The sequence below is a fragment of the Bos taurus genome, chromosome 29 (assembly GCF_002263795.3).
Source record: "Bos taurus isolate L1 Dominette 01449 registration number 42190680 breed Hereford chromosome 29, ARS-UCD2.0, whole genome shotgun sequence".
Classification (NCBI taxonomy): Eukaryota; Metazoa; Chordata; class Mammalia; order Artiodactyla; family Bovidae; genus Bos; species Bos taurus.
The window spans coordinates 25,149,969-25,174,733 of NC_037356.1; the positions used below are offsets into that span (position 1 = coordinate 25,149,969).

Here is a 24,765-nt window from a genome sequence, read left to right on the forward strand (position 1 = left end):
TCAAGCTCATTAGAAGATAAAAACCATTCATCCAACTGCACAATGGAGAGCAGAACATTTACCTTTGAAGAAAATAACAATAACAACCACCATTGTTCCCATTTTTAGACACCCAAATATCAGACTTGGGGCTTCCCTGGTAGCTCAGGTGGTAAAGAATCCACAGGCAATGCAGGAGACCCTCCTTTGATTCTTGGGTTGAGAAAGATCCCCTGGATCCCCTGGAGAAGGGACAGGCTACCCACTCCAGTATTCTTGGGCTTCCTCGGAGACTCAGATGGTAAAGAATCTGCCTGCAGTGTGGGAGACCTGGGTTCAACCCCTGGGTTGGGACGATCCCCTGGAGGAGGGCATGGCAATCCACTCCAGTATTCTTGCCTGGAGAATCCCCGTGGACAGAGCAGCCTTGTGGACTATAGTCCATGGGGTCGCAAAGAGTCAGACGCAACTCAGCGACAATGCACACAGCACATATCAGACCTTGGTGCCAGATCCTGTTTCTGAATTCTCATTTCATCTGTTCACACCTGGGGAAAGGGGCTATAAAACTCTTTTACAGAAGAAGAAAATTGATTCGGAGATTAGTAAGTGACAAGGCTAGAATTCGAACCAAGACTCACCTGAGAGCCAACTCTTTCCCAAAGAGCACAGCCTCCCACCATGAAAGGACTCTCTGCACAGTGTCAACGTACAACAAACGGGTAAATCAGCAAATGATGAAACACAAAACAAACTAACGAGGTGTCAGCTAATGACGCGGCCGTGGTTTCGAGGATTCTGCAGAAAAGCTGAGGGCCCATCCTTGAGGGTAGCAGAGGCTCTCTGAATGTCCAGGTGCACTCCGTGGCTCCTCCTGCCTGGGACAGTAGCTGTTGCCTCATCCAGTGCTCCCAGGAGGTTTCAGCTCTTCCAGCCCCTCCAGCCCCTCCCCCACCTGGCACAGGGGTACTTGGGTTGAACCACAGCTAGCTTGGGTGGTCCTCACAGTTCATTTGAAAAGTGAGCCTCAGATCTGAAGACCCAAGACAGACCCAATAAAGGCTGACCTTTGACCCATGTGGGGGAATGCTCCCTCCACAAGCTAAAAAGGGGCAGCTGTTTTGGAGCCACGAGGACATGCCGGCCCTTACCATAGCCACCTGCCACCAAAGCTGTAGAAAGCATCCCCTGTGATGCGCCACATTTTCCCTGCCTGGGATATAACTTCTTTTTTTCTTGAGAACTTTTCGGTCTGGTTGTCTATCACTAGCCAGCCCAGACCAGGACCCAAACTTCCTGTGCTGGATCTTAGAGCAGCATCTCAGGTGTAACTTGGAGGGAAAACTCTGGGCTCGCCCACAGCAGTCTGGTTGGAGAAAGATTCCAGGCAAGGATTAGGGAGCTGGAGTCCTGACAGTGCAGTGAAGGTGCATAATGTCCGCTCACGTTACAGCACATTAAACGAAGTTGTAAAATAGTAGCTGAAAGTGAGACAGGCCAAACATAACACAAGAAGTATGAAAAGCAAGGTGCCGATTTTCCAACAAATAAGTTCATTATATGAAGAACCAGCTTAGGTTGACTTAGCGTCTTAGTATCCAATACAGCTGCTGTGAATTTTTTTTTTTTTGGAGAGGGGGGCAGCATCTTTAAAGAGTTCATCCCATAAAGTATTAATTCCAGTTTATTAATAATACCTATTCCCTACTGAGCCCTTAGTTTTGGTGAGAAACTTACAAATATGATTTCTTACGCTCGCAGTCCGCTCAACAAGGTGAAAACTTGCCCCAATTTAGTGAGGAGACTGACATTCAAGGGGGTAACTGACTTGGCCTCAGTTCTGGCTAACTTCCACGGGGAATTAAGGTCCCGGCCAGCTGAAACCATCAGATAAAAAAGTCACGAAAGCAAAACCCATGAAGAGCCTTCTGATCACTTTTTATCCTTGTTATGGAGAAACCATTCAGGCTTCCTAGAGCAGAGAGGAAAAAACGCGGCTCTCCGCAGTCGTCCCCAGAGTGATGGGCGGTTATTTTTGAAATCGGAGGAGGGAAAAAGTACCTGCAGCCTAAATGGTTCTCACAAACTTGAAAGAAAACGAAGGCATTGTGAGAGGCGGGAGAAGAGGTCGCGGTGCATATTCAAGCTGGGCTCAACGTTTATTTGCCCCAACAAGCCAACCCTCAATAGAGACCAACACCCGCGAGCACCCCTAAGTATCAAAACACAATGAGGGCGGGGTGGAGAGAGAGGGACAGACCACGCTGAGCCGGGACCCGCCTTGAGAGCACAGACCTACACGCAGGAGACAATCCCTGGCTTGGACAACCCCAGAGAGCCCCAGGAATTCCTGGGTGGAAGGGTCTGGGAGATAATGCAGCCCATCCCACCCGCCTTCAATCGCTCACACACACGCATGCACATCGACTTTCCTGGTTTAAAAGGAAACACCACCTGAAATCTATTTTCAAAACAATAAGGGAAATACCAAGAACCGGACGCACTTCGGGGACTTTCCATCATGGGAGACAGCCCTGATGGGGATGCGGGGCCGGGGTGTGTGGGGGGGGGGTGCGTGGGGGGCCGTTGGTGGGGAATAAAAAGCAGAGCAGTTCCCTAGGAGCGAGGGCTGCAAGCCACTCTTACCAGCTTCATGGTGGTGTTATTCTGGTCCCAGCGCCACAGCATCACGCTCATCTTACTTCAAGGCAAGGAGGGAAGGAAAAGAGGAAAAAGAAAAAAAAAAGAGGGGGAGGGGGCCGAAGCACCTGCCCGCGCGCCCGGCAGGTTGGGCCGCCTGGTCCGGAGTCGTTCTCTCCGCCCCCGGCCCCTCCGGGCATCCCCGGCACCCGGGGCCGCCGCCGCGCGCTGGGACCCTCCCCGGGAGCCCGGCGCCCGCGCTGCCCGGCTCTCGGGCCTCCCTCGCTCGCTCCCCGCCGGCCTCCCCGCCTCCGCCAAATCAAACAGCTCCCCCTGCGTCCGAGCGCCCGCGCCTCGCAGCGCGGGGGCCGCTGGGGCCGCGGCGGAGGGGGGTCGGGGCCGGCGGGCTCTCCGCCTCCTCGCCGGCCCGCGGGCTGCCTCGCGCGGCCCCCGGCGCTTCTACCGGCCAGACCCCCGCCGCGGGAGCGGAGGAATAGGGGCAGGGGGCTCGGGGGAGGGGAAGGGGCAGAGGTGGTTGCGGAGGAGAGGTTCTTCAGCTTCTCCCGGAGGGTGTGGGTGGGCGGGGCAGCCAGGCAGCAATTGGGAAGGTCCGAAGGGGCAAGGGGGCGCGGGGGCGGGAACCGTGGGGGTTACCCGAGCGCAGTCGGTGGCTACCGGGTCCTCGCGGGTCCTGAGCCCCGACACGGCCCGCGCCCCTCTCCACGTGCGCTCAACTCCGTCTACATTTTGTTTCTGCACCGAACTCACTCAAGTTGTCCGACAGTGGTCACTCTGGGGCCGCCGCACCCCCAGAAGCAACTGGAGGTGGATATATCATTGCTACCCTCTCCGCTCCCTGTCACCACCGCCCCCCCCCGCTCCGCCCACCATGCACGCACGCACACACACACACGCTTCCCAAGAGCAACTGGAGGTGAATATGCCATCGCTACCCTCTCCGCCCCCTGTCACCACCCCCACCACCACACACACACACTCACACACACACTCCCCACCCCAGCCCACACGCTGCTCCGCCAGCAACATTTATTTCCTGCTACGTGAAGGACGCGGTGTGTTTTCAAACACACCTGGCTGCTGCTGCCAAAGAAAAGACATCCGTGGAGGGGGTGGGGGCAGACGAGGACAGGCGGGCCGAGGAAAAGGCGATGTGGCCTTGGTTTCCGCTTCTGCCTCCTCCACCTGCCGCAGACCGGGGACGGGTCCCCTCCACCCTGTGCCTTCCTCTGAGATGTTGGGGGGCTGGCATCTCTTCACCTTCCTGCTCAACCCTTGGCTTGGGTCCCTTAATATAGCACTGACTCTCCGAGTCTCCCTAGCAATGTTCAGTACCCTGAAAAGGCTCAGGAATCCTTCTACTCCCCATGGCAAGGTGGCACGTGCCATCCAGACCTCAGTGCTGTATCCGATTCGGGCTGCACTGACATCTTGGGATGGAAATTCTGGTTCTGTCCTGCTGATATAGAACTCATGCGATTGCCTGATTATGCATTCATTTCAGGAAGTCAAAACCGTTCCCAATGAGGGGAGGTGATAAAATGGGTACTGGTCTTCTCAAAGTGATCTTTAAAACATCCAACTAGATCAAAATGCTGCCTTACCTCACTACATTTTTCAGGATTTGCTTTCCCTTCATGGTTGAAAAATCCTAACTGTTTCTGTGACTTGCAGCTGTATTTCCCAGCCTCTCCCCCTGACTTCTGTGCTCCAGCAACACTGGCCTTCTTTCTTTTTCTCACACATGTGGAAATCGTTCCCACCTCAGAACCTTTGCACCTGATAGTTCCTCTGCCTAGTCTCTGTTTCCCCTAAACCACCCATGGTCTCATTTGCACATCACCTTCTCAAAGGGACTTTTGACTTTTCACATAGCGACCTTCTCCTTCCCAAACTCTTCTACCCCAGGACTGTCGTCTTTCCTTCCGCGTTCTACTCACTTTGTGAGTTTAAACCACCTGTATTCTTGTCTGTTTTCTGCCTCATCCCATTAGATTAGAAATTCCACAAAAGCAGAGACCTTGTCTGTTTTGTTCCCCCAAAGTGCCTGGAACTGTGTCTGGTGCAGAGTGGGAGCTGAAGGAAATGAAAACTGTTGACAATTGACCTTCTCTAAGTTCATGCAACTTCCTCTGCAGTGAGGACTGAGCCAGTCCCGGGCAGCACAGCCCACATCCCACATCCTGCTGGAGGCCCTGACCTAGACCGAATGTCTGCAAGGGACCCTTTAATGTATATCTCCACATATATTTCTGGACAGTGAAACACAGACAGTCATCTTTGCTCCTCCAGGGAAGGGGCACATCCTAGGGAAACATAGAAAGGGGAGAGCGGGTGTCATTTAAAAAAGCATATTCCACATTAAAGTATACTTATGTATTTGGAAAACAAGATTCTAAAATAACTTTTTTTTTTCCTGAAAATAAATCTGGACAAAAGCTTATTCGCTGAGAGAGCAAAACACAAGCTCTCTATTGCAGCTGCTTTAAGCTGGGGTTTCTTGGAGTCCAGAGACCTTCTGGTTGTAAGAAAATGTTATGAGACTGGGTGTTTGTACATTTTCTGGGGAAGCATCTACAGGTTTATCACAGTCTCTAGGATACTTAGAACATTTAAAAAAAAACACATGTCTCTAGGAAGCCACTGAATGAGCATTTGGTTCCCAGTCAAAATCTGGCTGGTCAAAGATGGAAAACACCACTCCTGGTGCAGGGAGGAGCTGGTGGGGGTGCCTTTTGAGAGGGTACCTGCCCCAGCTTTAATTAAAGAGAATGAATCCCGTGGCCTTGGCTTTCAGATCTCACACCCATCAGATCACAGGTGTGCTAGCTTCTTTAGCAAACACTCCTTGATCACCTACCATGATTCACTTGCCCAGCTCTGTGCTGGGTATTGGGAATCAACAGAGGGTGTGTGTTCACAGCCCTACCATGCACATATACATTCTACTGGGAGATGGACACATATACAACTAGTTGCCGTGCAATGTAACAAGTGCTTCAAAAGAGGGCTGTACACGGCTGTACACGGCTGGGCCAGAAAGAAAAAAGTTATGAGCAAGACGAAGAAATTCAGGGAGGTGACACTGATCTCCATCGGGAAGGATGAAGGCAGGCTGGAAGAGAGGAGGCATGCCTCCCAAGAAGACAGCATAGCACGTTTCAAGAGGACTGAAAAAGCATGGCAGGTTCTGTGTGGTCAGAATGTGAAGATGCAGTGGCAGGAAGTGGGGCGATGTGTCAGGCTGGAGCAGGCTAGGTCCTTATGAAGGGGACTCTGCCTTTAATTCTTATGAACTGAGAGTGACTTGACCAAGTTCCCATTTTAGGTGGACCTCTCTATTAAATAACAAGAGGATGGCTTTGACAAGGTAGAGGCTGGAGGGAAGGAGACCAGTTGGAAGGCTGTTGAAGTCACAGAGGAAAGACAGAATAAGGACCTGAATGAGGAGTGGTGTGTGGAAAAGAAGACTGATGTCACAGCAATCCACAGACGCCCTGAGTGACTCCAAGGGGTAATGGCTGTGCATTCACCAGGTGTCAGGACTCTGCAGATTTTCAGAGACAGACATGGCACCCTAAACCTCCTATCCCTTGGAGAGCTGTTTCTCTTTCACCAGGTGCCTCTCCCAGAACTTTTCTTCTTCTTCTTCTTCCTCCCATTTCTGTCTTCTCCCACTGAGGCCTTAGCTGTGAATTCAGAGAAAGAGATCAGCCTCTCTACGTGTGAATCACATAAGACTAAGCTAGCGGGAATAAAGTTTGTGAGGGTCTGCCCTGAAGTGGGGTCTGCTTCCTCCCAGTTGCTGGCCTCTCATTTCAGGCTGTGGTCTTCTGACCTTGCCCTGGGCCTGACAATTCAGCGCTGACCCTCACAGGAGGTGACACCCTCAGCTTAGCCCAGCTCCCTGAGGGTGGCCTCTCTTCCACTCTCAGCGTAGCCACGAGGCAGGACTCCACATCCTAGTGTTGGGGCAGCCCCTGGTGGTGCTGAAGCCCCAGAGGCTGAGTTCTGCCCTTTGCTAACAGTGTCCTGTGTTCTAGATCTTTCCATCCCCAGCATCCAAGAGATCCATCTCATACCATCCAGCACTGGCTCATTCCCATGTCTGTCTTCCCTCCTCTCTACTCAGAACTGCAGCCCAAGCTTCGGTGGACACTTAATACATATCTCAAGAATGAAAGTGGGGGTGTCCATCTTGTTCCTCAAGGCAGAATGAAGAGGAAAGAAGAGTCAGGCCAGAAAGCACAGTTTGAGGCTTAGAATCTCAGAGACCAGCTCCTCTATGAACTTTCTTTGCCTCGCTCATAAGCACCTTCTCACTCCTAACTCCTGCAAGTCCAGCTCCTGTCTGATAAACTAATTTGTGTCCAGCTGTTAATGGCTTAATGTGTTTCCCAGATAACGGACTTCAGTTTAACAGGGGTCTTCCACTCTCCCAGCCAAAGCAGTGACTAACAGGGGAAAGTTCAGACGCTGTGGAGGCTGGCCCAGGCAGCAGCAGACAACACGGGCTCTCCAGACGGGCCTGAATGTGCGCTGGGGCCTTTCCACCCACACATGAGGCGGACTGTGGGGACATGCCAGCTTTTATGTGGTTGGCCCAAGGCTGACAAAGTTTCGAACAGAAGCAGTGTGCCACCACAGAGTGAGGGATAAGCCAGTTAGCTAGACAAGGGGAGTCCGCTGTTCCTCCCCACCCCCGCCCCCCACAAATAACCGACATTGAATAGGAAAGGACCACAGAAAAGTCCAGCACCACCTGTCAAATGAAAATCCTAGCCATATTAGCAGCTATTTATTAAGCGTGGCACAGATCAACTTCCACTTACTTATTCATCACAGCCCTGCTAAGAAAGGTCAGAGAGGGAGAGTGATTGACTCTATTCAACCAGCTCAGACACCTCCAGACAGGTCAGTCTGCCTGACCCCCTATCTCTGCAATGTCTGTGCTATTGTCAAACTACATACAGGAAATGAAAGCCCAGAAATGCCATCCCTGGGATAATGAAGAGGGCTTGTGAGCAGAAATTTTTGCCAGAGGCTCTCAGGCTTATTTGAAGTCTCTGTCCCACTCTGGAAGGGCCCTATGATCTTGGCTATGGGGAAAGAAGGTGTATAAAAATTAAAAAGGTTTGAGTAAGTACTCAGCTGGTAGGCTTTCCAGACTTGAGCACCCAAGTTTAGAAAAGCACTAATCCTTCCTGAAGAAACAAATTCTTGCCAAAAGCCAGGGACAAGGAAGGCCTGAGCATGGGAGGTGCCGTCTCCCCTCTGCCAGCCTGAGTAACCTGAAGGTCAGCCTGGGAACACTGAGGGGGTCTGCAGGGGGCCTTGCAGAAGTGATTGGAGGGTTTGAGAGTAAGCTGTATGGCTTTCAAGGGGGCAGACACCTTGTCACAGTGACAATCTACGAATGAATGAATGAACACGCCCCTAGAAAAGGCTGGGCTGGCTGGGCGAGCAAAGGACTTCTCTCCACTCTTTCCTCTTCCCTTTTTTCTTAAGATAGAGAATTATGTAAAGGCATCTCCCAGCATACAAACTGCCACTGCCTGTCATATGTTCCATGAACAGGGTTTAATTGGTTGCTTCCTGGCACACAATTTTCTTTCTTCCTTCCGGCGACAGGAGTCAGGTGGTGATTGAGGATTTCTGGGTGGAACAGGGTCCCCAGTCACTCCTCCCAACGTCCTGGTGGTCTGTCCAGCCCCCTGGACTAGGCTACCACCTAGCCTGTCCAACCCCCTGGACTAGGCTACCACGGGCACACCGCCACACCCTCGCCTGGGCTGTTCCCTCAGGTTGCACGTGCTTGTCCCTCCATTCTCTGCTGGATGATAACCTGGAAGAATGTTGTTCCTTCAGGACCCTGAGCAAAACTAACGCAGTGGGTGAACTTCTCTTAAATCCCTGCCCCATCAGAACACACCCTCCTCTGTGGTCCCCAGCAGTCTGTTTCTAGCTTCTTGACAGCCTTTATAAAAATAGCCCATCCTCTTTTGGAGTTAGGATGGTATATTTTATTTGCTGTTATGGATATTCGTATTTATTAATGTTGTTACCACTAGATTTTAAATTGCTTAGAAACACATGCTCTATTTTATTCATCTTTGTACATGCAGAATAGCGTTTGGCTTATCATTGGTGTCATGAAACACAATTGACAAATTCAGAATGTCAGGGCTATAGGGGGCATAAAGATCATCCAGTTCCCCTTCCCCCCATCTTCCAGAAGAATCCCTGTGTATAACTCCTTCCACTAGAACATGCAAAATGTATGGAAAATAAACCCAACTGAACTGGGAGGCTAGACGCACCAGACACGACGGCATCTTGGGAAGACCCTTGGGAAGAAATCAGAAATCCACGGTTACTCAGACTAAAGGGTCACTTGTTTGCTGAGAATTTGGATATCTGATATTTCCCTTTAAAGGTTACTAGAAGGAGAGCTTTTGAAGTTCTGCCTTATATTTCCCTATAGTCAACCTAAACACTGCTGAACACATAAGGCGCACGGGGTAAAAAAATCAGGGTGAACAAATAAGGAAGTAAAGGCTAACTTCAAAGCTCCAGGGCAAGAGGTTTTGACTTCTACAGGGCAGCCGAACTGGTCCCAAACAACAGAGGACACCTCTCTGAAGAGCGAGCTTGTTTATTCCCTCGTATCCGAGGGTTGCCAGGTGCCCCTGGTATTTATTTGCTCTACTCAACACCCCAGGCCTGGGGGCTCCTCCTCCAGCCCCTTCCCCTCCCACCGCCTCAATGAAGCTGATAAAGGGTAGAAACTGCACAATCTTTGGGTGACCTCTGACCCCCTTTTGAAGGGCCTCCACCCAGTCCATCCTCCCTCTAACTTCCACCCTCTGAAGAGTACCATCTCCAGCTCTGACCTGAAGGAGCTGTCAGGGCGTGGGGACCCAAAGATGTTTTGGGAAGTGACTTAAAGACTTATTTGGGGCTTATCTAGCCTACTCAGTTGGGCTAGGGGTTCACATAAGGTGAAATAAATGACTTAAGCAAAAAAAAAAAGAAAAAAAAATTTTTTTTTTTTTAAATTCTGCCACAAAACTGCGGGCACAGAAATATGGAAAGCTATTGTCAAAGCACTTAAGAAAGTTCAAGGGCTTCTAATTTTTGTCCTCTGTTCTGGTTTTGCATCTGAGTGATTCAGAGAAACAGTTTGGAACAAATCTGCCCTCAGACTCACTGGGGTGTGCTGGGTCGCTGGGTTTTGCTTTGTTTGGTTTTCGGTGCTTGTGGTTTGGTGGGGGAGAGGGTGGTGTGGTTTTGTTTATTTTATTTTCCCTGTGGGATCAGCCCTTTCATTCTGGGCCAGTGCTGGTCACCGGGGATTAAGGTTAGCAATTTAAGAGGCAGTATCTTTCCCAAGGGGCCGTGGTCTACACTTCCTGGAGACTGTTGAGGAACCGAGCGCCTTGCTAATAACTCTGCTCTTGGGAGTGCAATTGATTTTCACGGAGAAGTTACATGATGGAACGATTAAAGGGCCACACATATCCTACAAGTGGGCTAAAAATTATTCCCCAGTGGGTTTTTTTTTCCCCCCTTAGAACAAAAATGGTAGGTAAATTGATTCCACTCTTGTTAGGCATCCTGATCTCACAGGGAATGGCCACACACACAGCCGTGTACACAGTCCACCAACAGGGTTCCTCCCCACCCCATTTCCACCCCCCAGAAAAGGGTGACCACGATGAATGCCCCTGAGGACAGGGTCGGGCCTGGCACTCTAGATCCAGGACACGGGGTCTGAGATGAGGAAAAACAGGAGGAAACAGATGTCTGAGATGCACCAGCTGAGAGAATGTGTGTACACAATCACCCTCTATTCCAACGTCAACAGAGGACAGCCCGGGAAATCCCAGAATGAGGGCGCTATTGTTTAGCAAAGGAAAACTCCCAGCACCACTAACTCACGTCTGGCTTCCGTGTAGGCCCATGAAATTACTCTGGCCTTAATTACTGCTGCTGTTGATCAAAGGGCCTCAGCAATTGAGGCCATTTCTCAGATCCTAGACTAAGAGTAGAGAGGTACTTTCAAGCCAGCCCCCTTTCACAGCTTTCTCTGGTCATGCTGCAGTCAAATGTGAGCATCGACAACACCAGGTGATCCGGTATTATGTTTATCAAAGCACTTCCTCATCAGTTACCCAGGTAACTAATTTTAGAACTATTTATGAACTACGTTGGACGGCTGGCATGATTTTCCAAGGGGACCCTGAGGCACAGAGAGGGTAAGTCAACCATTCAAAGTTACACAGCTGTTTAATGAGAGGCCCAAGCTAGGACTTAGATCTTATTGGCTGCTATCCAAATCCACTCTCATGGGTTCTCAAGACAAGTGGACTTTACATAATAAGAGTATTATTAACAAAAGCAATAGCAGTAATAATAATTGATGCTTTCACCAGTGAATTTCTATGTGTCAGGTACCATTCTGAGGACTCTGCATGTAAAACCTCATGTGAAACCTTATGAAATAGATTTGAAAATTACAGAGGGGGAATCAGGACAGAAAAGTGAAATAACTCACCCAAAGTCACAGAACTGGCAACGGACATCTCTTGGAATTAAACTCTGTTAAGATGTAGAATCTACACTCTTAACCTGTGCTGTTCCATCTCTCTTTGTGGTAAAATCATAATATAATGTGACCCTAACATGAAAAAATACTCTAAATGTAGTCCACTGAAATGGTTTTGATAAAATAGGTACCATTTCCATTTAGTGGGGTTTTGTTTTGGTTTTTGGCTTGTTTTGCTTGGTTTTTATGATTGTTGTTACTACAAATAAAATTCCATCAAATGCACCAAATTCTTTCTCAGATCATGCAATGGTAGGTTGTTTTTCAATAGCTCTGTGACCTGGGGCAAGTTATAAATCTCTCTGTCTCTTCTTCTATAAAATTGAGTATGATTATATTTACCTCACAGAGTTGTTTTGAAAATCAGGTGGGATACTATGTTTGAAGGCACCCAGAAGCTGTAAATTCCTAGAACTAGTTTTCGAAAATTGATAGTTAAGCAAAGTTTACTTTGTTCAACAGTTTGCATATGTCTCTTAACTGCAGGACTCCTGGGAGGCTTAAATACGCTAGTGAGCATCCTGAAGCTCAAATAGGAACCAGAAATGGAGTACTTCCCAAAGCTGACTACAGAACTCTATGGAGGAAGCATTTCTCCAGCTATAATTCCAAGCAACCCACTTCACGATTTGTCTCCCACAGAGTGGAATCTGGCATGTGCTTTCCCAGAGGATCCCTTTCTTCAGCAACATTCAGAACAGCTCCAGGCCATCTGAAGTCACTCCTAGATTCTCCCACTTTATTTTGAGACTTTGCAGCAAGAGACTTAAGTCTGCACTTCAATTATTATAACTATCAGTTATATCTTCATAACAGGATATGAGTTACAAGTGAGAGGGGCTCTGGGACTCCAACAGAAAAGGGGCAAGAGACCTTAGATGATCCCATTCTAATTTTTGTGTCCTACATGCAAGCTGGCTCCTCCTGCAGAATCACCCCTAGTCACTCAGAATATGTGGCTGGCCCCTGACATAAAACCAAGATTTGAAGGCTGGCCCCACTGCTGATGAATCCCCATCCTTCCAGCACACACAGAGTATATGGGGAAAGAATAACATGGGACTGGCCCAACACATGGGGTGTGGTTGGAGGAGAATGCATGCCTTTCTCTGCTCTGATACCACTGTCCCATGGAGGTGGACATGAGATGTCTAAAATCCCCATTGTTTTATCCTAAAAATAAAAGTTACTAACATTTATTGAGGACTTGCCTACTTAGCATGTCCCCAAGACTGTCTAAGCTAATTACCATCTTCCAACCTCACAATAACTCTTTGAAAGTGGTACCATCAACATTTTACAGAGCAGGTAATGGAAGCACAGAGATGTTAGGTAAATTGCCAATCATAATAGCTCATAAATAGCGTAGCTGGGATTCCAACATGGGTTTGCCTGAATCCATAGCCTTAGACCTAAGGTTTTAGGTTGTCTAGAGCAGTAATCCTCAAAGAGTGGTCTTCAGACAAGTAGCATCACCAATACCCGGATACTTTTTAAATATGCCAATTTCTGGGTACCATGCCAGGCCTACTGAATGAAGAACTCTGCTTGTTGCTGTTATTCAATTGCTCAGTCATGTCTGACTCTTTGCAACCCCATGGACTGCAGCATGCCAGGCTTCCCTGTCCTTCATCATCTCCTGGAGCTTGCTCAAACTCATGTCCGTTGAGTCGGTGATGCCATCCAACCATCTCATCCTCTGTCATCCCCTTCGCCTCCTGCCTTCAATCTTTCCCAGCATCAGGGTCTTTTCCAATGAGTTGGCTCTTTGCATTAGGTGGCCAAAGTATTGGAGCTTCAGCTTCAGCATCAGTCCTTCCAATGACAGCAATCTGTGTTTTTTACAAGCCCTGCTGTTCACTCTGAGGCCCACTAATGATTGAGAACCATTGCTCTAGGGGCAAGGGCTTTGTACCAGGTGATGGCATCATATTACCTGAGAAAGGTAACACAGCCAGCCAGAATGAGTCATTATCTAGTAATGTCACCCAGCAACAAGCAGGGTGCATTAGGCCAGGGCTGGGGGGTTAGTAGTTATTGTGGGAAAGAAAAGTAACAGTGAGATTGGTGGTCCCAGGGCATTAAGGCCAAGACAGAATCGGGGGGAGAGCCGAGGTCCAGCTTGAGGGCAGGAAAAGGCCAGGGCAGCCAGACCTGTGAATATGCCACCACTCCCATCCCATTCCATCCCATTTCCCACCTTCTCTCTTCTTACAACCACAGACTCTCAGGGCAGTGCGGTCCTCAAGGATTCCTGGGTTCCCTTTCTACCAGAGCCTCTGCTTGGACCCCTGCAGTGATAAAGCACTCACTGCTCACAGGGTGGTTCTTCTCCTTTCTGGAAGCATCTGCTTGTTACATTACGCTTGCCGTCTATGAGATTCCTGCGTGTTTCCTGACACTATTCCCTGCCTCCCCTTCCTCCACTCCATGGGGGCCATTCCAAACTCATCTGCCTCTGGGCAGCCCCTCAGATGTTTGACAAGCCCAGGCTTCCTGGGTCCTCTCTGGTCCAGGACTAAGGCCACAGCTCTATCAAGAAGTCCTCTTCTACTCATTTTCATGTCCTTTCGCCACTGTGGGCCACCTGAAAAGGCTTGCATCCAGAAGCTCTTATCTGCCACTTCCTGTTGGCCGAAGTCACCAACCTCCACCAGGCAGGATAATACCAGGCTCTCTGAGCAAAGAGCCCTGCCCCGCAGCGGTGCCTCCCCATGCTGTGCTGTCCTGCAGTGGGGCTGCCCAGTGCCCTTCCTGAAAGAGGGGCCGAGGGGAGGGAGTGCTGACTGCTTTTCCTTCTCTTCTTCCTGATGAGAACATGGAAAACGACAGCCCTGCCCTTCAGAGATTGCCTCTGTTCTTCTGCTTTCTCAAGGAAATATTTCTCTGAGACTCACTCCACATGCAAGGAGAGAGGCCCACCAGTGAGAAAGTTCTGCCCCCCTCACCTGACCCCCTCCCCCCCGCCCCCGTCACCTGGAGGAGCTCCTATTTCCTGCATCTCTCCAGTGTCCCACAACTGAGGGGATATAGGAGCCTGTTGGAACCCTTGGCTCTCGGAGTTGGTAGACATCAGGCTATGTCAAGGCCCCACAGCCTCTGTGCAGTTGGCAGGGATTGAACCCTTCTGCAGAGATGAGATAGTGATGAATCTGTCTTCTCTGGACAGACTGTGGTTATCTTCTCCAAGGAAGCCAAGGCAGAGGCTGGACTGGCAGCCTGGAGATCGGGGCTCTAGGCCCCCATGGTCCCGGGCATCCTCCGGAAACAAACTGCTTAAATTCAGACTTTGGTCCACCCTGGCTAGCTGTGTGACCTGGGGCAAGTTATTTAACTTCTTGTGAGGCCTATGATCTCATCTGCTCATGGGGACATATACATGGAGTGCTCTCTTTCAAGGTTGCTGTTGAGGATCACATATGACACGCATGTGAACACTGGGCACAGTGCCTGCCACGTGGTCAGGGCTCATTGGATGTTTCTTGTTTCTATTTCACACAACTTGATTAGGGATCAAGTCACACATAACTAGAGCCTTTTTAACTTTGCAAAGACTTTCTTAATTCCTTGGTGATCCTAATAACTCAGTGAGATGACGATGTCAAGACTTACTGCTACCATTGTACAAGTGAAAACACCAAAGCCAGAAAGGTCAAGTAACTAATCCAAAGTCACACAGCAGACTGGTCATCAGATCCCAAGCCGTCTGACCTCCTGCTTCCAGCTCCTGAGGCACAGCTGTGATGGACAGTCTGGTTTGTAATACCATTGCAATTTCCCCATTGTTCTACACCTGTCTTATTTTCTAAAATCAAGAGCTATACTCTTGATCTTGGACATAAAATTCTACAGTCTTGACAGTAAACAGGCTCCCCTGTCCTACACTCCCTAGTTTCTATCCTAAGGGGCATCCAAGGAAGAGATTCCTATATCTTTTCACTTCCCGACTTGGCTCTTGGGGCAGTGGTGGGTTTGACTGGTGTATGAGTCAGTTTACAGCCAACCTCACTGCTTGATCCAAGGCTCATTGTCTGACCCTGAGCCAAAATTTGAGGATGTTGGCACCAAGTTGCCCAGGAGTCCTCCACGGGACCACCTATGCAGCATCCCATCCACCCCCTGGGTGGAAGGAGCCCAGCCTCTCTTTTGCAATGACTTCTGGACTGGAACAAGGCATGGAACAAGACCAGGTGGGAGTGCAGGGTGGGAGAAAGGTATACCTGCCCGCTCTAGATGTACCGCTCTCACTTGCCAATCCAAAGGGACCCCTCACAGGAGATTTTGGGGTGTTTGTGCCTGGGGCTGGAAGTCACTATGTTCTATTCAGTGGCTCCAGAAATACCAGACCTTTCCACCATGTCCCATCTGGGCCTGATAAGCACCATCTCTTCAATGTCTCTACTAACTGGATCGTGGGCTGGCTTAGCTGTATATTCCAGGGAGGGACAGTTTATCTCAGTGCTCTTCCTATGGTTCCAAGAGATGCTTCTCTCTATCCTCAGGAGACATCAGGAATTGGCTCCACTGAGCACTTATCAGCCAGGGATGCTCCAGTGACGTCAGCTTCCTGAGAGCTGGACAGTTCCCCTCACTTCAAAGCCTGGCTTTGCTCCCTTCCTCCCTCTGCTCCTCCCCTGCTCACACTTGGATTCACCTTCAGACCCCACGGCACACAGAACTGGCTTCTCACACTGTCACCCAGGGCACAGCGTGGTGTCTTCACCTGATCTGTCTTCACTAGCCAGAGCCCACAGGGCTGAGTGGTTATAAAGAAGGGCCACCTCGCTGTGCATGAAGGACATTACAGGGGCTGAAAACTATCTGGCAACAGAACTTTTTTTTACATTTATTAACTTATCCAACAAATAATTTTTGAATGACCACTAAGCACCAGGTTCTATTCTGGGTGTTGGTGAAAGAACGTGGAGCAAGATAGACAGCTTGCCATCAAGGGGCTGACATTCTACAGTGGCAGAACTGCCAAAGAGGTAAATGTATAGGACATGATACCAAAAAATGGGTACAGCTGGTTGAGGGGCAGTGTGCCTGCGGGCAGGGGCAAGCGCCAAGGAGACACCTGCTGGCGGGAACTTGAACAAAGGAAGGAAGTGAGCCGCGAAGTGTCTTGGGGAAACGGGGTTGGAGCGTGCCGGGCCCTTAGCAGAAGGTGGCGGTTGTGCTCATGGAGAGCCCGCAGGCCGCCGAGGCTACAGCAGAGTGAGCAAGGCAGAGGGTGAGAGGTGGGCTGGAGAGAAAGGACCGGGCCGGCTCGTGGAGAACAGGGTCAGCAGCCAACTATAGCCCCTGGCCTGTTTATGTCAGCCCATGAGCTAAGACCAGTTATTACATTTTTTTAAAAACTGAAATATGGATTGATATACAATGCTGTGTTAGTTTCAGGTGTACAGTAAAGTGATTCAGTTACACACACGTACACACATATTCTTTCCCAGATTCTTTTCCATTATACATTATTACAAGATACTGAATATAGTTTCCTATGCTATACAGTCAACAAAAACAAGACCAGGAGCTGACTGTGGCTCAGATCATGAACTCGTTATTACCAAATTCAGACTTAAATTGAAGAAAGTAGGGAAAACCACTAGACCATTCAGGTATGACCTAAATCAAATCCCTTATGATTATACAGTGGAAGTGAGAAATAGATTTAAGGGCCTAGATCTGATAGATAGAGTGCCTGATGAACTATGGACGGAGGTCCGTGACATTGTACAGGAGACAGGGATCAAGACCATCCCCATGGAAAAGAAATGCAAAAAAGCAAAATGGCTGTCTGGGGAGGCCTTACAAATAGCTCTGAAGAGAAGAGAAGCGAAAACCAAAGGAGAAAAGGAAAGATATAAACATCTGAATGCAGAGTTCCAAAGAATAGCAAGAAGAGATAAGAAAGCCTTCCTCAGCGATCAATGCAAAGAAATAGAGGGAAACAACAGAATGGGGAAAACTAGAGATCTCTTCAAGAAAATTAGAGATACCAAGGGAACATTTCATGCAAAGATGGGCTGGATAAAGGACAGAAATGGTATGGACCTAACAGAAGCAGAAGATATTAAGAAGAGTTGGCAAGAATACACAGAAGAACTGTACAAAAAAGATCTTCAAGACCCAGATAATCATGATGGGGTGATCACTCATCTAGAGCCAGACATCCTGGAATCTGAAGTCAAGTGAGCCTTAGAAAGCATCACTACGAACAAAGCTAGTGGAGGTGATGGAATTCCAGTTGAGCTACTTCAAATCCTGAAAGATGATGCTGTGAAAGTGCTGCACTCAATATGCCAGCAAATTTTGAAAACTCAGCAGTGGCCACAGGACTGGAAAAGGTCAGTTTTCATTCCAATCCCAAAGAAAGGCAATGCCAAAGAATGCTCAAACTACCACACAATTGCACTCATCTCACACGTTAGTAAAGTAATGCTCAAAATTCTCCAAGCCAGACTTCAGCAATACGTGAACCGTGAACTTTCTGATGTTCAAGCTGGTTTTAGAAAAGGCAGAGGAACCAGAGATCAAATTGTCAACATCCGCTGGATCATGGAAAAAGCAAGAGAGTTCCAGAAAACCATCTATTTCTGCTTTATTGACAATGCCAAAGCCTTTGACTGTGTGGATCACAATAAACTGTGGAAAATTCTGAAAGAGATGGGAAAACCAGACCACCTGACCGCCTCTTGAGAAATCTGTATGCAGGTCAGGAAGCAACAGTTAGAACTGGACATGGAACAACAGACTGGTTCCAAATAGGAAAAGGAGTACATCAAGGCTGTATATTGTCACCCTGCTAATTTAACTTCTATGCAGAGTACATCATGAGAAACGCTGGACTGGAAGAAACACAAGCTGGAATCAAGATTGCTGGGAGAAATATCAATAACCTCAGATATGCAGATGACACCACCCTTATGGCAGAAAGTGAAAAGCAACTCAAAAGCTTCTTGATGAAAGTGAAAGTGGAGAGTGAAAAAGTTGGCTTAAAGCTCAACATTCAGAAAACGAAGATCATGGCATCCGGTCCCATCACTTCATGGGAAATAGATGGGGAAACAGTGGAAACAGTGTCAGACTTTATTTTTGGGGGCTCCAAAATCACTGCAGATGGTGACTGCAGCCATGAAATTAAAAGACGCTTACTCCTTGAAAGGAAGGTTATGACCAACCTAGATAGCATATTCAAAAGCAGAGACATTACTTTGCCAACAAAGGTCTGTCTAGTCAAGGATATGGTTTTTCCAATGGTCATGTATGGGTGTGAGAGTTGGACTGTGAAGAAGGCTGAGTGCCGAAGAATTGATGCTTTTGAACTGTGGTGTTGGAGAAGACTCTTGAGAGTCCCTTGGCCTGCAAGGAGATCCAACCAGTCCATTCTGAAGGAGATCAGCCCTGGGATTTCTTTGGAAGAAATGATGCTAAATCTGAAACTCCAGTACTTTGGCCACCTCATGCCAAGAGTTGACTCATTGGAAAAGACTCTGATGCTGGGAGGGATTGAGGGCAGGAGGAGAAGGGGACGACAGAGGATGAGATGGCTGGATGGCATCACTGACTCGATGGATGTGAGTCTCAGTGAACTCCAGGAGATGGTGATGGACAGGGAGGCCTGGCGTGCTGAGATTCATGGGGTCGCAAAGAGTCAGACACGACTGAGCGACTGAACTGAACTGATGCTATACAGTGGGTCCTTGTTGTTTATCTATTTTATGTATAATAGTGTTCATCTGTTAACCCCAAACACCTAATTCATTACCCTCCCTCGCCTTTCTCTTTTGGTAACCATCACTGAAGACATGGTATGCATATACAATGGACTACAACTCAGTCATTTAAAAAAATAAAATAAAATAATGCCATTTGCAGCAACATGGGTGGGCCTAAAGAGTATCATAGTAAGTAAAGTAAGTCAGACAAGACAAATATCATATGACATCACTTATATGTAGAATCTAAAAAAAAAAGAAAATGGCCCCAAGGAACTCATTTACAAAACAGAAATAGGCTCACAGACATAGGAAACTGTTACAACATTTGTAAAGAGTTAGGAGGAGACAGATGGAGAAAGAAACAGACGCAAAGATGAAGGCAAAGAAGAAGGAGGTGATTTTGCGACAGAGCCTATGTGGCCCACAAAACCTAAAACAGTTTCTGTCTGGTGCTTTACAGAAGTTTCAGTTCAGTTCAGTTCAGTTTAGTTGCTCAGTCGTGTCCGACTCTTTGTGACCCCATGAACTGCAGCACGCCAGGCCTCCCTGTCCATCACCATCTCCCGGAATTCACTCAGACTCATGTCCATCTAGTCGGTGATGCCATCCAGCCATCTCATCCTCTGTCGTCCCCTTCTCCTCCTGCCCCCAATCCCTCCCAGCATCAGAGTCTTTTCCAATGAGTCAACTCTTCCCATGAGGTGGCCAAAGTACTAGAGTTTCAGCTTTAGCATCATTCCTTCCAAAGAACACCCAGGGCTGATCTCCTTCAGAATGGACTGGTTGGATCTCCTTGCAGTCCAAGGGACTCTCAAGAGTCTTCTCCAACACCTGAGTTCAAAAGCATCAATTCTTCAGCGCTCAGCTTTCTTTATAGTCCAACTCTCACACCCATACAAAACCATTGAAAAAACCATAGCCTTGCCTAGACGTTTAGTTCTCCCCTAATACTGAGATCTGAAGGACATTAAGCTGTTTGGGCTTCATTTCCAGTACTATAGAGAGTCACTGAGCAGGGGGATGCCGGGGGCCCTGCTCAAGCAAATGGCACAACCTGAGGTCTCCTTGTCAGGGCTTCCTCTGGCCCCACCACAGGAGGCTGGCTGTAAGGGCTCGGGGTGCTGCTGGCACATCCACCCTGAGTGAGAGGACGGGGGCTGTGTCTGCGATGCGAGTGGTGGCTGTGGTGAGGATTCGGTTTGGGGGGAGTTTTTGTTTGTTTTATTTTTATTGGAATATTGTTGATTTGCAGTGTCTTGCTACTTTCAGGTGCACAGCAAAGTGAATCTGTTATACATATAAATATATCTACTCTTCCTCAGATGATTTTCCCACGTAGGTCATTCCAGAGTACTGAGTAGTGCTCCCTGTGCTGTACAGCAGGTTCCTATTAGTTATCTACTTTGTGTATAGTAGTGTGTATATGTCAATACCAATTTCCCAACTTATCACCCCCCCCCCCCCCACCAATCTTACTTTCTGGGGCCTGGAGAAGGGATAGGCTACCCACTGCAGTATTCATGGGCTTCCCTGGTTGTTCAGATGGTAAAGAATCCACCTGCAAATGCGGGAGACCTAGGTTCGATTCCTGGGTTGGGAAGATCCCCCTGGAGGAAGGCATGGCAACCCACTCCAGTTTTCTTGCCTGGAGAGTCTTCATGGACAGAGGAGCCTGTCAGGCTGTAGTCCGTGGCATCACAAAGAATCAGACGTGACTGAAGCAACTCAGCACAGCACCGCACCTTACCCCTGGTAACTGTAAGTTATGTTCTACATCTGTAACTCTCTTTCCGCTTTGTAGGTAAGTTCATTTGTACCCCCCCTTTTTTTAGATTTCATATATAAGTAATATCATATGATATTTGTCTTTCTCTGTTTGACTTACCCCACTCAGTGTGTCAATCTCTAGGTTCATCCATGTTGCTGCAAATGGCATTATTTCATTCTTTTTTATGGCTGAGTAATATTCCATTGTGTATATCCACTTCTCTGTTGATGGACATTTAGGTTGCTTCCATGTCCTAGCTATTGTAAATAGTGCTGCAAAGAACATTGGGATGCATGTATCTTTTTGAATTACGGTTTTCTTCCAGTGTATGCCCAGGAGTGGGATCACTGGATCATATGGTAGCTTTATTTTTAATTTTTAAAGGAATTTCCATACTGACTATATCAATTTACATTCCCACCAACAGTTTAATTTGTGTCATCAATTGAATATGAGATGTGAGGGAAAGAGAGGCATGAAGGATGCTTCTAGCTTGAGCAACTGGGCAAATGTTGGTTTCATTTACTGACATGCAGAAGGAAAGCAGTTGGTAAGACAGGTGTGAGAAATCCGAAGTTCAGGTTTGGCCATGATCAGTTTAAGATGATGATCAGACATCAAAGTGGAGATACGTATAAACACTGTCTAGTTGCTAAGTCATGTCTATTTGCAACCCCATGGACTGTAGCCTGCCGGGCTCCTCTGTCCATGGAATTCTCCAGGCAGGAATACTGGAGCAGGTTGCCATTTCCTTCTCCAAGGCATGTTTCCAACCCAGGGATCGAACCTGAGTCTCCTGAATTGACAGGCAGACCTTTTACCACTGAGCCACTGGGGAAGCCATACATGGACAAAATATACAGAATGTCATTTTCTTATACCAAGATAATAAATGCTATGTATGACTTCTTTAAATTTACATAGTGCTACAGTATATTAATACCCTGTGAACTTCAAAAAACCAAATATATTTACAGTAGTATTATTGATCACCAAAATGAAGGGGAAGGAGACTTTACAACTGTAAGAATGTGCAAGTGTCCTGTTAAGCCAATATTGATCCAGATGATCATTTAGCATCTGCCACCTCAAATGCCTCAGTTCTGGAACGCCCACTGTGACAAACATCACATAAAATGTAAAGAACGATGATGTTACTGATGTAGTTGGATAAAAGAATATACTAAAGACTTTTGTGTGAAATAAGATATTCACACACATAATAGTCTACAAGGAAAATGTTCTCTATTTGTCTCTTTCATTGATGAGAAAAGTCAAAGTGAAAAGTGAAGTTACTCAGTCATGTCTGACTCTTTGTGACCCCATGGGCTGTAGCCCACCAGGCTCCTCTGTCCATGAAATTCTCCAGGCCAGAATATTGGTGTGGGTTGCCATACCCTCTTCCAGGGGATCTTCCCAACCCAGGAATCAAACCCAGATCTTCTGAATTGCAGGCAGCCTCTTTACCATGTGAGCCACCAGGGAATCCCTAATTGACTGAGAAAACTGAGGCTTAAAGAGTTAAACAGTTTCTGGAGTTAGTTGTACATGGAGTTCAGCGGTGGTAAAGCTGGGACACAAAGTCAGGAGTCCGAGTTCTTCACCCCACATCCACTAAACTGAACACAGCCGTGACCGCTCAGGAGGGCATTCTTCCTTTTCTGGTGTTTGTGTCTGGGCATTTTCATTCGGACAACATAAAGGACAAACTGAGTTCCTGATTTGATCCTCTAGTCCAGATCTAATAAAATATTCTTGTTTTCTACCTCTGAATTTATTAAAATTGAAAATGCATATTTTCATTATAATACTTTTTCTTATACTTTTTAACTGATGAAAATGATACATGCTTATTAACTAAAATTGAAAATGCAGAGAAATACAGAAGGGGAAAAATAGAGAAGAGTGCCCAACATTTAAGTATACTCATGACTGAATATTTTGGAGCTTTTTAAAGCTTGCATACATACTATCTGCTCTACAGATAACAAGTAACTTCTGGGGTTCAGAAATGTGGGCTCAGAAAGTAAAGAGGGCCCGAAAGGAGTCAATAAAGTAGATGGTAAAGGCTCCAGGTAATAAATGATTAAAAAGACTGACATTTTTTAACATAACACAAAGATGTGCATCAAGAATTGTGCTTAGTGCTTGAGGTGCACGACCTTGGCTAATTCTCACACCATTTTACAGTAGAGGAAACTCTTAAGCAGCAGAACTGAGACTTTAACCCAGAGCAGGAGCTCTTCAGTCTCATGTCATTCTATTCTAGAGAACAGTGATGGTCCACCATGAGGCTAGTGGGTGCTCAGTAAATAGTTCTTAGACAAATAAATCAAAACTAAGGAATCTGATAAATTCAGAATGAAACTAAAGGAGAGGAAGATAGTATAAATGGGGGCAACCTAGGATAGACATTCAATAAATAAAAATGCATTCAATAAATATTTCCTGAGCATCTGTAAGTGCTAGGCACTGAGTCAGACACCAGAGACCAGCAGCGAAGGTAACAGACCAAAATCCTGAGCTCAAGGTGCTCACTATTTTGTAGCTGGATCACTGTGGGTGGTTAAATCTGGGAGCCACTCAGCGTGGCTTGCCCTCAGGTCCTAGAAGTCTATCTTGTTTCTCTCTGATACAGAGTCACCTTGCATCAACCAACTTCTAAAAAGTAAAGAACTTCAGGAATGGAAAATCTAATTATGGAGCATTTCTATTTTATTCTTCAGACCAAACACTGCCTAAGTTGTACTCCATTGTCATCTCTATTTCTGCACAATTTCCAATCAGATCCACTAACTGGAATTTTTAACCTGAGGCTATGGCCCTCCTTGGTCTACATGGATGGGAGAATGTTATATGAATATACATTTTACGGAGGAAGAAGGGGCCTGGAGGGGAGGCCCACTGCTTTTGTCAGATTTTCAAAAGGGTGAGTAACCTCAAAAGTGTCGCAATCCATGGCTCTAATCTTTTTCCACTTCAGTGATACTTCCCATGGTCTGTGAATGTTGCCTCTCTTTTCCTATAACAGGCTCTCACAGAGCTGAGACTGAGTGGCACGTGGGCTTTGCTTTCAGGAACTCTGTAAGTACAGCACTGGTATTTTTCCAGGCGAAGCAAAAAAAAAAAAAAAACGGAGCTTAATTCATTCACTTCCACATTGACACAAGGGGAATGTTCCAATTCCTCAGCCACTGAGAAAGGCAATGTCCCCCACCAGGCTTCACACAACCCTCTTTCACTTGATTATTATTGGAGTCTCACCCCTGGCCCTGACTCCACACCGTGGGTCTACACCGTTTCCCTGAGTACACACAGTCTTAGACTCCTTCCAGCCAAAGAAAATAACACTGTTCTGATAGTCGAAGGCAAGAACAGACTTCCTAAGCAGGTTGTGCATCTGCCAGAATTCTTGCTTGCTATGCTTATTCTTCAACTCCAGATATCAATCACCATCTCTATAGGGTAGAGAAAGGGAACAGAAAATACAGTCTCCTGTTATTTCGTTCTGTTGAAAGCAAGTAGCACGTTCAAGCAGAACATTTCAGATTCAAGGTCTTTGTAAGCATCCCTCCCTTTATCACTTCAACGAATACATCTGAAGTACCCACTGTGCTCCAGACACTTCCTAAGTGTGGAGGACACAGCAATGAACAAGACAGGCATGGTTCCTGCCCTCCTGGAGCTCCTGGACTAGTACAGACTAGTACAGGAAAGAGACATCACAAGTAAATACAAGTGTGCTGAGAGGTATAAAAAAAAAAAAGTGAAGTGCTAGTGGGACCAGGAAACTACAAGAATCTATGTAGTATTACAGTGTGGAAGAATGAGGAAGCCATCCCTGCTGAAGGACCAGCTATGCTGCAAGACCTGAAAAGTTGCTGAGGCCAAGAGGCATGGAAGGAGAACACATCAGGAACCACTGAGGCTTGTGCAAAGGCCCTGAGGTCAGAACTAGTACAGCATAATGGTGGAACTGGATGAGAGACTGTGCAGCCAGAACGTGGAAACTGAAGCATGGCTAGAAACAA

The 24,765-nt window shown here is 47.4% G+C and overlaps 1 protein-coding gene across 5 annotated transcripts in view; it reads right to left on the minus strand.

Annotated features, from left to right (window-relative positions):
- Window positions 1–24,765, minus strand: part of NAV2 (neuron navigator 2) — a 423,973-nt gene that overhangs the window by 348,949 nt on the left and 50,259 nt on the right. The window contains exon 1 of one of the 5 annotated variants that reach the window (XM_059883051.1): window positions 2,626–2,870. The exons of the other annotated variants lie outside the window; for them this stretch is intronic. Coding sequence (XP_059739034.1) covers window positions 2,626–2,676 — 51 coding nt within the window. The 5' untranslated portion in view covers window positions 2,677–2,870. Of the gene's footprint in view, window positions 1–2,625; window positions 2,871–24,765 lie in introns of those variants that run through there. 5 annotated transcript variants of the gene reach the window in all.